Consider the following 13,680-nt stretch of genomic DNA (forward strand, 5'->3'; position numbering starts at 1 on the left):
ACAGTGCAGGGTTTGTGTAGGACTGAGGACGTTAAGTATTCTGTTTGATAGAGGATGACATTTAATTTTTTCATAAGGGAACTTCCCAAAGCAGCAGCAGCTCTCGGGTTTGCAGAGTGCAGGACTTTAGATGCTTCGTTAGACCTGTTGGAGAATAAGTAGATGACATTTAGGGGAGATGCTTTAGAAAAGTTTAAAGAAGACAGGGAAAATGTAGACTGGTGCATCAGTTTTGCACTTGCAAGGTTAAATCTGTGTCCACAAGGGGGTGGCTGGACTACATCAAAGCAATCCCTCGCCAGGGTGGTCCTCTGCCCCTAACCCTGTGATCTTTTAAGATTTCTGTCTTCTATCATAAAAAAAAAAAAAAATCTAAATCTTAAAAATATTCTTGTTTATATAATTTTCTGGGTAACGTGATCTGCCTTAAAACGAGGACGCAGTATGCAGTAATAATAATATGGCCTATAAATGGTTTGAGCGCAGTTCTTGGTGTGCACTTGGAGCAGCCAAAGGAAAGACTTTCCGCAGCTGACGTCAGGCATACCTCACTAAACAGTGCGGCCCACTAGCGGTGAGCAGGGAGCTGCTTCGGAGGATATGTGGAGCAATCGTGGAAGAGGACTCCAGTCCGACCTTGTCTGGCGCACAGTCCCGCGTCTGGTTTGTGCGTAAGGCTGCTAAAACACTTGGCCGCCTTTAAAACCCCTTCAGGCGTGAACAACTTTGGCTTTCATTCATATTTTTTTTTTAATCGCAACACATCCACGTCTGGGTGATGTGCACAGAAATAGAACAACACTACTCCCAACCTCTTCCGCATATTGGATTTCTATGCAAAGAGAAGGTCGCCAGTGTCCCTCCAAGGATTCGGGAAATGAAGACTGCTGCTGACACGGAACCAGCCTGTTTTGACTTCTAGTGCGTGTTTCTGTGCAGTTTTTTTTCAAGGGATTTTCCCCGAGTTCACGAGTAAAGTATCTCCTCTCTGTGTGGGATCATTCGCTGCATTACCTATTCGAATACAACCCCAGCTTTTTGGACGAGCCTGTGCAGAGCATTGTACAGTGCACACATTTGGTCAAAATGCATTTTATTTAGGATAACCACTGGATATACAAAGTGCCAAATTTGAGCCGGAATGGCGAACGAGTATAATCGCAATATTGTGGAAAAGTATATCTGCCATAAACTCTCCAAGCGGGGGTACGTGTGGGGATTTCGCGTTGTCCAAGAAGAAGATGCTGCTAATAACGGATCGATAACTGACCCTCCACCGACTTTGGTCCACCGGTGCCGAGAAGCCAGCACCGGGCCTGACGGCGAGAGCAACACCCACCTCTGCAGACGGCTCCCACAGTCCGACCCACACGCAGGCATCCACAGAGTCCTGCGCGAGGCTGGAGATGAACTTGAAAGACTGTACCAGCCGGACTTCACGGAGATGTCGCGGCAGCTGCATCTCACCTCCGCCACGGCGCAGAGGAGGTTCGCCGACGTGATAGACGAACTGTTCCGGGACGGGGTGAACTGGGGCCGGATTATTGCTTTCTTCGAGTTTGGGGGCACTGTGTGCGTGGAGTGCGCTTCCAACGAGGGGATGTCATCCCAGGTGGACAACATCGCAGACTGGATGACGGAGTATTTAAATGGACCTCTTAACAGCTGGATACAAGATAACGGGGGATGGGTATGTCTGATTCCGTGTAGTTGAGCGCTTTGCAGCAGTGTGCCAAGGGATCGCAAAAGTCCTCTTTTAACTGTGATTAAAAGGAATTTCAGTGAGTGAGTTCGGTCAGTTTAGGCCTACATGCTTGATTGAGCTGAAAAGTGCCTTTTGATTTGGCTTAACGGGGCTCAATATCGAAACCACATGTGTAGCTGATCATTAAAAAAAGAAAAGTCCCTTTTAGGGTGATCTCGTGACGCACGTCAGGCAGTGAGCGAGATGAACGGCTTTACTTTACTTGCTCTAACTGGCTGATCTCGTTGACTGTTAAACTTACTCGACCAATCAAACAGCGGTTTCTCTATCACACCTCCCGACGCGTCTCTATAAAAAACCCGCCCTGTCAACTGTAGAAGCAGAGGCAGACTCGCAGCTGTCATTGGAGCACAGAGGTTATTATCTAAGGGGAAGTAAAAGCTTAGTTATAAAAAGAAACAGGATTCTGTGTGTGGTGTTGGAGAGAGAGGGCATTTCACCATCCACCTGTATCTGAATCTTCAAGTGCTAAAGTCCCGCTGTCACGTGAGGCATTGCAGGCCCTCATTCTTGCAGAAGGGAGGAGGTCAGACACATGTCAGCAAAGAGCAAACTATTGAATTAATGTGTTTAGGCCTCTGGGCATAACTGGACAGGGTTCAGCTTATCAGAGGCCCTTTTTTGGCACAACACACACCTGGCTGAATGCATGTCCACACTGACTCTGAAACAAGCATGCATTGTCATATTAATTTTCAGGTTTTTATTACAGCTGCAAACCCTCCTGCAAAAAAAAAAAAAGGGGGGGGGGGGGTGCTGTGCACCTCAGTAGCCACCAAGACTGACTTGCAATGAATTAACCTTTAATTAGCCGAGGTGCTCTTAATGAGAGCATAACGTTTGCACTGCCTGGTTATCTTAGCTGGAAGGTATCATAAAAACGGGGCGTGTGTTGAGTGGGCTTATCAATGATTCATATCGAATGTTTCATCTCAAAGGATTAGACCGTTTAACATTCCCCTTGAGTCTGCCTTGCCCCTGGAGGTGGCAGGTTGTGCCACATATCAAAGGGAGGCAACAGAGGGAGGGCCCTCCAAGAACACAGAGTGCTAATCTACAGCCACTGTGTTTAACATGCCGTCCTCTGTTTGCATCTTGGTTGGGACTCTTTTGTCTGCCTTTTTCAGACCTGTGCCTTGAAGCTGGCACAGACTGGAGCCGCAGAGATGCCTGCTCGGGGTCTCTGGAGCCCACTGTAGAATAATGTAGGTCATCATAGTTTGGGTTTTACAGCTGGGTGGAGATGACTGTATCTCTACATCCACTGGAGAGAGACAGACACAGAGAGAGAGAGAGCAAGAGCACAGTTCTTTAATCCAAAGGATTATTTAGGATTATTTGAAAGCATATGTCTGCAGTATGGGGAATGAATAACCTCATCCAATTAGTTTTAAGCTCAAAGTAAGCTCTAAAACAGTTTAATCCTGAATATGTTAGTGTTGGCTCAGTTTCTGTTGTAGCTTCCGCATATGCAGCCATGCACCGGTGTTGATTTATATTCATCTGAACGGGTGTCAGGTAGGGAATTTCCTGAGGTGTGTGCTTCAGTTATTGCATGACCTTTAATAACTGACGTTGCAAACACAGCGTTGTCTGTACTCTGGATTGGGTTTGTGAAAACTGGCTTTGCAGATGTTGAAATGTAATAAAAGTCAACTGTGTTTTCAGTCTGTGAAACAAAGCTGGGGGGTTTTTTTTGCTATGTTTTGTCTCCTCTGGAGCCAAAACGGCGGCCTGTTTTACACTGACGTGTTTGTGTTTTTGTATGTTTTTAAGAATGTCTGCTAAACATCGGGTTGATTTTGTTCTGGCCTCTTCCTGAATTATGAATTCACAGAGGATATGCAGAGACTGTTAATCAGATATCTCTCAACAGGGATCTCAAGGGCATAGAGGGGATGTTTAAGAGATGTTTTAGATCATGAAAACCTGTCCAGAGGGTCAGGTTAGCAACATTGATTTAAACATTTCTTTTCATTATTTTCAGTTTTTTAGTCATTCAAGTTCTTAATTTTCTTTTAATAATTTTTTATTTTTATTTTTAAAAGAAGCTTTTTTACAAGAGTTGAAATTTCAGGTAGGAGGAGTGTATAAATGAGCCTATGAAGTACAAAAAAGGGGGGAAAAGGATGTGACCTCAGTTTCCTCATTTGTAGCTGCAGAGCTCAGTGGGGACTAAACAATGGCTGCCACTGTTTGCAAATGATCTGGTATCCATTATGTTTTATTGTGAAAGCTTTGCATTGCTGCAATGAGACACATGTGCTACATTTCTGCATTAACCTCACCTGGGTCACCTGTTTTCCAAGGAACATACTCTGCTCACGTGCCGGGTGGCTGTAGCAGAGGAATGAGGATAAAACAGGTTTCACAAATCAGTCGTTTCTCATGAGCTCACTGTCGTTTGTTGTAGTGTTCGACCTGATAATTCTAAATAAAACTTTTTTAAATGGCATTTACACATCTTCCAAACAATGAAGACACTCGGTAAACACGACTAAATGTGTGTTTAGACAGGTTGCATTTATGGTCACTTACCATGTCCATTGTGTTATTGTGTGGAAGAGGTGAGTGCTGTGTTTTCCACCATTCTAAAAACAAAGGTGGGTGGCTAATCAGCCTATCACTGACATTTTGACATGTAAGAGTGGTGTGGAAACAGCTTTCTATCAGCCACCCTCTGTTTCCTGTTGTTTTTGAGACAATTTAAGCCCAAAATAGTGTGAACGGTACCCACTAATCATTGTTGAGTCTAAGTGTTGCGAGTGAGTCAAATACACTTTTAGTTCAGCGAAAATCTTCCCTTTAAAAACTGACAAAGCAGCGACTGTGTTTGCAAAATCTCAGCTGAGGGGCCAAATGGCTCCCATTCAGCACAGATTGCTTCCCACACCCCGGGATGTGACACACCGTCCTTTCATTGTCCCTAACATTCAGTTAGAAACTCTGCCTTTTTGTTGACAGAAATTGCACTCAATCAGGGAACGATTGCATTTAGGCTGCAGACTCACCCACACGTGGCGCACCTGTGTTTATTTGCAGGCGCTTGCAGTAAATACCAAGTGATTGAACAAAGTGGCAGACGGCGTCCGAGTTCCGAAATTACATACTTGACCTCAGACGCTTGACTGGCTGAGAGGGTGGCACAGAGCGAAATGCCAAATTGTGCTTCAAGAGAAAAACAGCAGTTTCATAACTGGAGGTTAACCAAGAGCAGTGTCAGATATGATGTTGAGAAATGATTTTTCTTTATCTTTGTTGTTTTTAGTCACGCTCTAAAGATGGCATTGCTTCTTGGTCTTTCTCAACAACCCTAATTTGAATTCTCCCTAGAATAAAAAAGAAAAATGTGTATATGCTGTTATGGATGAATCTCATTGTTCTTGCAGTCTTCCCTGTGGCCACCAGTAGGTCAAAGTTATCTCTTACCCTTTGAAAACAGCACTATTTTGATGGATTTGCACCAAGTCATTGTGCAGACATTCAGCTGTCGAAGCCACAGAAAAATAATGATCATGGCCTCTCCTGTAGTTGCACAATGTCGTAAAATTGGGTCCACACATTCATCAGAGGGAACTGCCATGATTTTGTGCTCCCTGTATTTACTGCTAAGTTGTGGAAATATTCCTCAGATATGCTAACGTGCCTCTAAATCCTTGCTTTTGTATAACAAGTGAGAGGAAGGAGTTAAATCACTGAAAAACCTTCTTTCTTTTTTTAAGCCCCAAACAGTGAGATCAGGTGTCTGTGGAATGCTGCTAACCAGGTGGTCTATTTTCTGTCTCCCAGGTGTGTGTGTGTGTGTGTGCGTGTGTGTGTGCTCGTGTGTGTGTGTGTGTGTGTGTGTGTGTGTGTGTTTGTGTGTGTGTGTGTTATGAAAGACAATGTGCGTTTGGGTTGGGTCCATCCTGTGGGGGTTTCCCAGAGCACAGTCTGCTCTTCGATGGGTGGGACCAGCATGTTGCTATGGTATAGCAGGCATCTGTCTACGGCGCCTTGCTGAGGCTGAGTGGATGTGGGACAGCAAGGAAGTCATTAATCTCCATCTAGGTGACGTTTCGGCAGAGTAGAGACAAAAATCCCAGGAAAAGAAACCAAACAAACAAACTAAATCACAAAGGAGGCACATGCAGCCATTCACAGGAGAGCAAAAGAAAATTCTCGACCAGGTCTCACTTACATCCAATTTGCGTCTCCTAGATGCAAACTCAGCCTGTTAAACGCAAGTCAATACTAACCAGGGCGCCATTCAGGAACTGTTTCAGCTATGCTTCTTTTAGCTTTGAGCTCTTTTTCTAACACAAAGATGTCTATGTTGATGGTGAAAGCAGCGCTGCCTCTGAGGACACATGCTTTACAGCGTAATGAGCTCTGTAAGTCATGACTGACTTACATCCACTCTGAGCTAGTATTCCCTTCTTGTCATGCGGCGTGCTGTCACACTCAGTTGCACCCTTTTTTTTCATCCGTTAATTTGTAGCTGTTTATCAGTTTTTGGTCTCTCATTACTGTGTGAACGCTGCCTTCTAGTTCTGAGCAATCAGACCGAAGAATAAATGATTACTCGCGCAAATAGCATTTTAGGCTTTCTCCCTCCCACCCCGTCAATTAACACTGTCATTCTACAGCTGGAGACGCAACAAAAATGTAAATAGCAAACAAAGAAACAAACTAAATAAGAATCAGCTTGGAGATTTTGACAACAACTTTACCGTTGGATGTGTTTGAGCTCTGCAATGGAGACTGTGCACCACAAAGGAGCTTAATGTGGCGAGAGGCAGCCAAGATTTTCCCCTGTACTGTACCCCTTTTGCTTGGGAGGCCTCGGTTGCTCACCATCTGCCACTGTGTTTACACCCATCAGCACAGCATCTGTAATCTCAGGAACATTTCCTATAGACGTGGGCTGCTGCGGGCCGCAGCTCTCTCAATCGGTCCAACAAGAACATTTTTCTTCCAGCAATCTCTTCGCTATCTGCAACTCAAAGACGTTTGAGCCAAGCATTTAGTCCCGTGTGTGGATTTAAGAAGCACTGAATCACTTTTCATTTTGATTTCTATTCAGCTTCAGATTATACTCTTTTGCCCACAGTAAGTCACATGCACTCCATCTTAACCGTTCCAACCATGCTGGATGTCTTATTGCTGTTTACGGCATGATTGCAGGCCACAAATCCTGTTCTGTTGCACTTGCAGGGGATATGCTTTGCGTCTTTCCGCAACATACCTTTACCCCAGAGACCCTCCACCCCATCCTGTGCTGTGGTTATTTCTGGGCCTTCTTGGGAGAGCTGGCAGAATGTCTGCTGGGAAACAGGGACTGTAAATAAAAAACAGAGACAACCTGGATTTTTGTTTTGTTTTTCCTGAGTGTCCAGCTCTTTTAGACGGATAGTCATGTCAGTGGACCATGTGTTATTCATGAACATAAGCTAACATCAGTGTTTTTTCTTTATTTTGTTCTCTTTGTGTTGGACTTCTAGGATTACGCGAGTCTGCAGATTGAAAGTTGAGAATTCATACATATTACTGTTTCCTTTTGATCCCTTTTGCTCAAATAAGCAGTCACCTCAACCTTCTAAGCTCCTGTTTTATGAGGGACAAGTGCTTGAGCTAAGCGCTACCATCCCACTGAGAGGATACGCTGATAAATAATATATGGAGCAGATAAACTTGGACACTAAATGGATGTCCCAAAAGCTTTATGAGCTCCAGCTGAGAGATTATATCCTCTTTCCCCTCCTCTTTTTTCCCTCATCCCTTTCCTTCCTCTTACCCCCCACCACATGAGACGTATTAACTTGCACACATACACGTGCCCAAACACTAATACCCAGAGACCTGGCTTTCAGTGTCAGGTAACGTTCCAGATCCCTGAAAAATGCAGGGACATGTGAGAGGCCTCTAAATATAGAAGCATTACCATCACTGCTCTTGTGTGGTCTTCTAATTGTCATGCTACGCGTAAATCCCTGCCCTGTGTGCCTCTGTGATAGCGTCACATCACGAACCCACCGCCGTCCTCCATGGAAAAAATGTCCTAATGAACCATTTGAGATGGCAGATAAAAGAGTTTTCCACCTTTCCTGTCACGGTGGGAGCCGGATAATGAGAAGCCTATTGAGACGCAAGTTGACTTTGCCACTAGGCACACCCTTGCAAGCAGCGCAGCATATCAATATAGGGCAAGGTTAAATGGTTCCTCCCATTGTCTAGCTACTGTAGATATTTTTGGGTCAAACCCCCAAAAGGCTTAAAAAGAGATTTGATGTTTTCAGTTAATTTCTAGGGCAGCGATATCCACTGTCATTTGAAGTCTAGTATGTCTCCTCACAAAGACAAAGCCTGTTGAACAGGTAGTGGATTGTCTTAAGTTTCCCCCAATGAATGGCAGCTTTCACTGTGAATTAATTCCAGCCTGAGAATCTAAGATCTGAACTACAGATGTAGTTTCTGGATCTGAAAAGCGAAGCAATCCCAGGAGTTCGTCTCGTTCTTTTGGCTGTTCACTTTTAGAGGTCACCACAGCAGATCATCTGCCTCCGTTGTTCACCCTATTCCTAGCATCCTCTTCTGTCACACCAACCCTCTGCATCTCCTCTTTCACTACATCCATCCCTTCTGTCTGCTTCGTTACACTTAAGCCAACAGCGAAATAGTTTCCATCAGTCCGACAGGGGCTGTCTCTTCTGGTCACAAAATAATGTTGGTTCTATTGAGGTTTTGAAGGTTTTGATTCAATTCAATCTAAATCAAATCAGTTTTATTTATAAGCACCAAATCACAACAACAGTTGCCTTAAGGTGCTTTATATTGTAAAGTAAAAACCCTTCAATAATATAGAGACAACCCCGACAACCAGACGAACAGCCTATGAGTAAGAACTTGACGATAGTGGAAAGGAAAAACTCCCTTTTAATAGGAAGTAATCCCTAGCAGAACCAGGCTGAACCGGGCAGCTATCTGCCACGACCAGTTGGGGGTGAGGGGAGGAAGACAAGACAAAGACATGCTGCAGAAGATGTTTCACTTTGATGTTAACATTTTTATTTTTGGTGACAATCACAGCCCTAGTCACGCAGACCTACAGACCAGCCGTCTGGCAGCCTGAAAGGATATGAGTGATTGCTAGAGGTTGACGGGAGTTTATGGGAAAATGATTGTGAAAGTCCCTGTCACATGGACCTAGAGACTGGTCAGTGTCATCCCCACCACCACCACCACCACCACCACCACAACCACACAGACACAGACAACCACAAAACCTCCTTGGTCTCACGATGGTCTAAACCCAGCTCACGTTTCCTATTAGTGGGTGAACAATCCAACGCTTGGTCCCAAGCATATTGGTTCATGTTGGTTCACCTGCCCATAGTTTGCATGAAGTGACAGATTTGTCTACAAATACTGAATAGCTACACTCCAAGTGGTAGTAAATCTGTGAAAAGTACAACACAATCCGGGAATGACGAAGGTTTGCATCCAAAGTAAAAGTTGTGCCTAACAATCACCAGGAGGTTTTTTTGTGCAACAACTGATCTGAGCCATCGACTACAGTAACCATAGCCAACCGACGAGAGAATACAAATTTTTCACTAGCAATCAATGATTGTCACATCCAATATGGCGGCCAACTCTTGAATGTGACCATGTTGTCACGTGAGAAATCTCGGTACAAGTCTATGACAAAACGGCCCTCAGCTCTCTCAGCCTCTGACATCAACAAACCTTTTCCTGATGAGTTTTTGAGCTAAATCGCTAGTTTCATTTTCTATTGAATAAATCACTGAGTCAATTCAGTAAACTATTATCATTATTTGAGTCAGAAAGGAGGAATATTCATGGTATGCTCATTGTCTCATAATATTCACAACCCAGCCCAATCCACCCCTCAATCATCACATCAGGTTTCAACACACTGCCAAAAAAGACACTCAGTACAAGGCTTTGTATCAGGACTCACCAGTGAGTGACGTCACGCTCTTTTATATTGTTTATGATCTAAACACAGGTATACAAAAAAAGAAAAACGTAACTTTTTTCTCTAGCAACAATTACTGCTGGATTTTTCCACAGACTAATGCTAATGCTAGCAAGCTGAGTTAGGAAGTAAGTTATGTCCATTGTATGGGTTATATTACAATTTCCCTCACCAAAGCTGAAGCACAGAGGACAGGTTGTTAGTACAAATTACCAAGCAGAAGGTCACATTACGTAAGAAAGCTGCTTTTAAAATGTCCCAAAAAGAACCAACGCCATAAACACAGCAGAGAGGAAATTAGGCAGAAAGCCCCAAAGTATTTCTGTACCAGGCTGTAAACATGTTTACCTGCTCGAAAGTTGGGTTTTTTAACATGAGAGTCAGAAGCAACCGACTTCCCCTGTAAGGCGCCCTCAAATAGCGATTCGCTATTATGAAATTTCACTTTAAGATTATGAGACCAATTTTTTTATCAGTTTTATTGAGTTTGGGGCAGAGAAAGCAGCAGCAAAGACTAAAGCAATAATTACCAGTGTTTCGGTGAAGCAGCAAAACAAGCTGCAAATGCAATACAAATGTGTTATTAATTGCCATTTACAAATTTGGCAGACAGAAAGCAGGATTAGCATCAGTCTTTACTCATATTTCCGGCATCTAAGGAATGTAAACTGAACGTCGTGATGCAAGGTGGATGGGAGCAAATGAAGAGTAAAGGAGCAGGTTGCAAAACCAAAACAGTGAGCTTAAATGTTCCATAGTGGCAATGGTAGCTGCAAAGTTAGACAGTAAAATCTCAACCGTTCAAATCCTACGCAGCCATTTAATCTGCTATTGATACAAAAACATGGAAAAGTGTACGTTTAAAACAAAAGCGAAACTATCTCCATGGCTAGCTGCTAATTTGTGGTTCAGGGTAAATTGACCTTTTAAGGTTTAAAGCATTAATATCCACACACATACAGGCAAAGATAGAAGCGGATGTGCTAGTGGAAATCAATTATTTGCTGTCAACAAAATGGCTGTGTACACACTCACGGGCATATACATACACACACGCTGTGGCACATCAGTGTGTACACAAAGAAGCGGATGTGGTAGTGTGAATCAATAATGCTGTGTTGTCACAGGGTGACATGTGAGCCATGGCAGGGAGCAGATGGCCTCGGGGTGCCTAGCTTCCTGTTAGCCATGCCATACAGCCTCAACGCACACAAGCTCGTGCACGCTCACACAGACACCACAACCATCTCCACTGGGATTTCCCCCGGCGCAGCTAGCTACACCACTGGCCATTACCAAACAGCATGCCATTATTGACTCTTCTCTGAACTGTTGAGTACTCGCTCTTCCAAAAATGACAACAGCCAGATAATGGTAAATAGATTTCTCTGCCTCGTCTGTGGAGGTCTGGAGTAAATAATTCTGTGCACCCCGTCTCTAAACATGATTTTTGGCATGAGAGCAAGTATCCCACAGGAAATCTGATCTGTTTCAGTCGACATCGAGTGAGGTCAGCCGATGCTTGGAAATCTATTTGACTACGGGGTATAGATTCAGCATTTCCAATGGTTTGCAATGGTTCTCTGAGCAGAGCCTCAATTAACACAGCAGACCAGCAGCTGTGAATGTCAGATTGTATGTGCATGTGATTAATCAAAATGCATCCTGAAGTAGAGTGTCTCTGTGGAAAGACCTGGGTGAGATCTTTTAGCACATTTTTAAATTTTTAAAAAAAATTTCCTGACTCCTTTCAGCTGGTGTGCGAGCTCTCCCTATTGGCACAGCTCATACAGCACCACCCTTCTGCAATCGCCTTTGATGGCGACTGATTAGGTTTGAAGTGCAGAGAAAACTATAAACCCATGACGCTTGGAAGATAAAAAGCTTTTCCAAGGGAGCATTGTTCTGGCTTCTACGTATTGTTTCAGAGTCTCCATCCTAAATTCTCTTGACATTTTCTCAAATCTACAACCACCTTCTGTCAGGATGCTGCAGCTGGCGCGGAATATTACAGCTGCGTGCTACTTTTGACACGGATATCTCGCCGGTAGGGGCAAACCCACTATTGCCAAGGTGTTATGTTGCAGCAATTTCACAGAATCTACTCTGCCTCTACATTTAATTGGTTGTTGGGCTGTCATTACATCTTCAAATACTGACAGATACTTCAAAGAAAACATGGAGAAATGAATACCGTAGTAGTGACAGTGATTCCTTTTCTTCCTAGGGATTTTATTTCATGTTTTTTGCTATTTCTTTTGACAATACGGTGACGATTCATGTCTGCGTATGTTCTAAGGATGCACTCATTTGATGACTTATGCCAGAGCAAACTTTTATGGTGCCAAAATTTAGTGGTGACAGGCTTCATTTTGCTTTTATAGTAAGGTTTTAACTCCCGTCTAGACGAGGTTCATGTCGGAAAATCTAACCACTAGAAGTTTAATCAACTCTGCAAATTGACTTGTAAACTGCCTAATTTATTGCTCACATTTGAAGTCAGTTGGCGGTTGGACTGATGCACGAAGAAATAAGTACAGATATGTTTTTTGTTCTTTTTTTTAATCAGCTGAATTTCAGCAGGCACTATTTGATCAGCCAACTCATTTTCTGATACCACCAAACCCATCACGCTCAGACCCCTGATCGCCAATGTTTTCCAGATTTGAATTATAATGAGTCCACATTCCTGTACTTCATGGAGGACAGGAGATTAAAAAATATTCCTGGGTAAAAAAAAATTTACAAGCCTGGACTTCAGAAGGTGTCTTTGATCAGAAGGTGAGGCTAACAGGGTTCTGGAGGAGGAGGAGGGGGATGAGGACAGATGGAAGGGCATGAAATAAGAGGAGGCTTATAAAGCTATAAAAAAAAAGGCATTCCTATCTCTTACGGCCTCATCTGCCGCAGCCAGGTTGAGACGGAAAGGGTAATATCTGGAGCGGCCACTGTGGTTTAAAGCCCAAAGAATAATGACGCTAATAGAATTCAAGCTGTTAAATATAAAGAAGGAGATTTAGGAGACTAAGGTCAATCCAAAGTTACAGAGCACACTTGGATGAAATTGCTTGTTAAAGTCATCTGACTCAACAATCATCTGATCCTCAGCTGATCCATCTGCTGACTTTAAAGCAGAGGAATTTACTCGTGAAACATCCACATGGGCACTACATATCCCGAAACCTAAAAATACATACTGTACATGTGGAAAAACGCTGGACCTATATTGGATGTTTGCTTTTGTTTTTCTTCCGCATTATTTAACATCCTGCTTTGGTGCAGTATCTTATTCTTGCAGTGCAGTTTCAAGACAAGCCAGCTCACAGTAGGCAGGCACCGAACCCCATTAATGACATTTTCCATGGATTAGTCCAGAGAGAAACAGAAACTCTCCTCCATTATGAAATTGACACATGCCTCATTAGTTTTCTGTGCATTTTCACTCCAGACTTTCACTGTCACAATAGGCAACTTATTATCATTCATCGGGTAGGCTGTGCTTGTTTCCCTTTGGTCTTTACGTACAGACAGGGAAGGTCACACAGCTCTGAATGAGCCAAGCTGCTCAAGATAGTTCAAACAATGTGTCTTTTAAAAGCACGCCCTAGCTCTCTGCAAGGTCTTTGTGAGTCATGCTGAGTTTAGAGCAATGAAAAGTAAAAGGAGAAAGAAAAAAGGACAGAGGTAATGTCCACCTCTGCTCTTTGCCTGCTTGATTGGGCTTTCGTTGCGTAATTATTTTCTGAGAAGGATTTAGCCGAAGCTTTTTCATTACATAATTCAAAGGGTTTGCTGTAGCCGTGTTTCTCGCAGCTGACTTGGTTCAACTCGAGGCTCATTCCTTCTCATATCGAGCCTCTCGGGCAAACGCGCACACACACAAGCGAGGTTGTTTGTTTCCACACATCAATGCATTCCACTCATTCCTCTCCCC

At 43.5% G+C, this 13,680-nt stretch overlaps 1 protein-coding gene across 1 annotated transcript in view; it reads left to right on the forward strand.

Annotated features, from left to right (window-relative positions):
- Positions 1-450: 450 nt before the first annotated feature.
- bcl2b (BCL2 apoptosis regulator b) overlaps positions 451-13,680 on the forward strand; it is a 30,653-nt gene continuing 17,423 nt past the window's right edge. Inside the window, exon 1 of the mRNA XM_085139161.1 lies at positions 451-1,690. Within this exon, the coding sequence (XP_084995287.1) occupies positions 1,142-1,690 (549 nt within the window). The 5' untranslated portion in view covers positions 451-1,141. The remainder of the gene's footprint in view (positions 1,691-13,680) is intronic.

This window comes from Neolamprologus multifasciatus, chromosome 18, assembly GCF_963576455.1.
Source record: "Neolamprologus multifasciatus chromosome 18, fNeoMul1.2, whole genome shotgun sequence".
NCBI lineage: Eukaryota > Metazoa > Chordata > Actinopteri > Cichliformes > Cichlidae > Neolamprologus > Neolamprologus multifasciatus.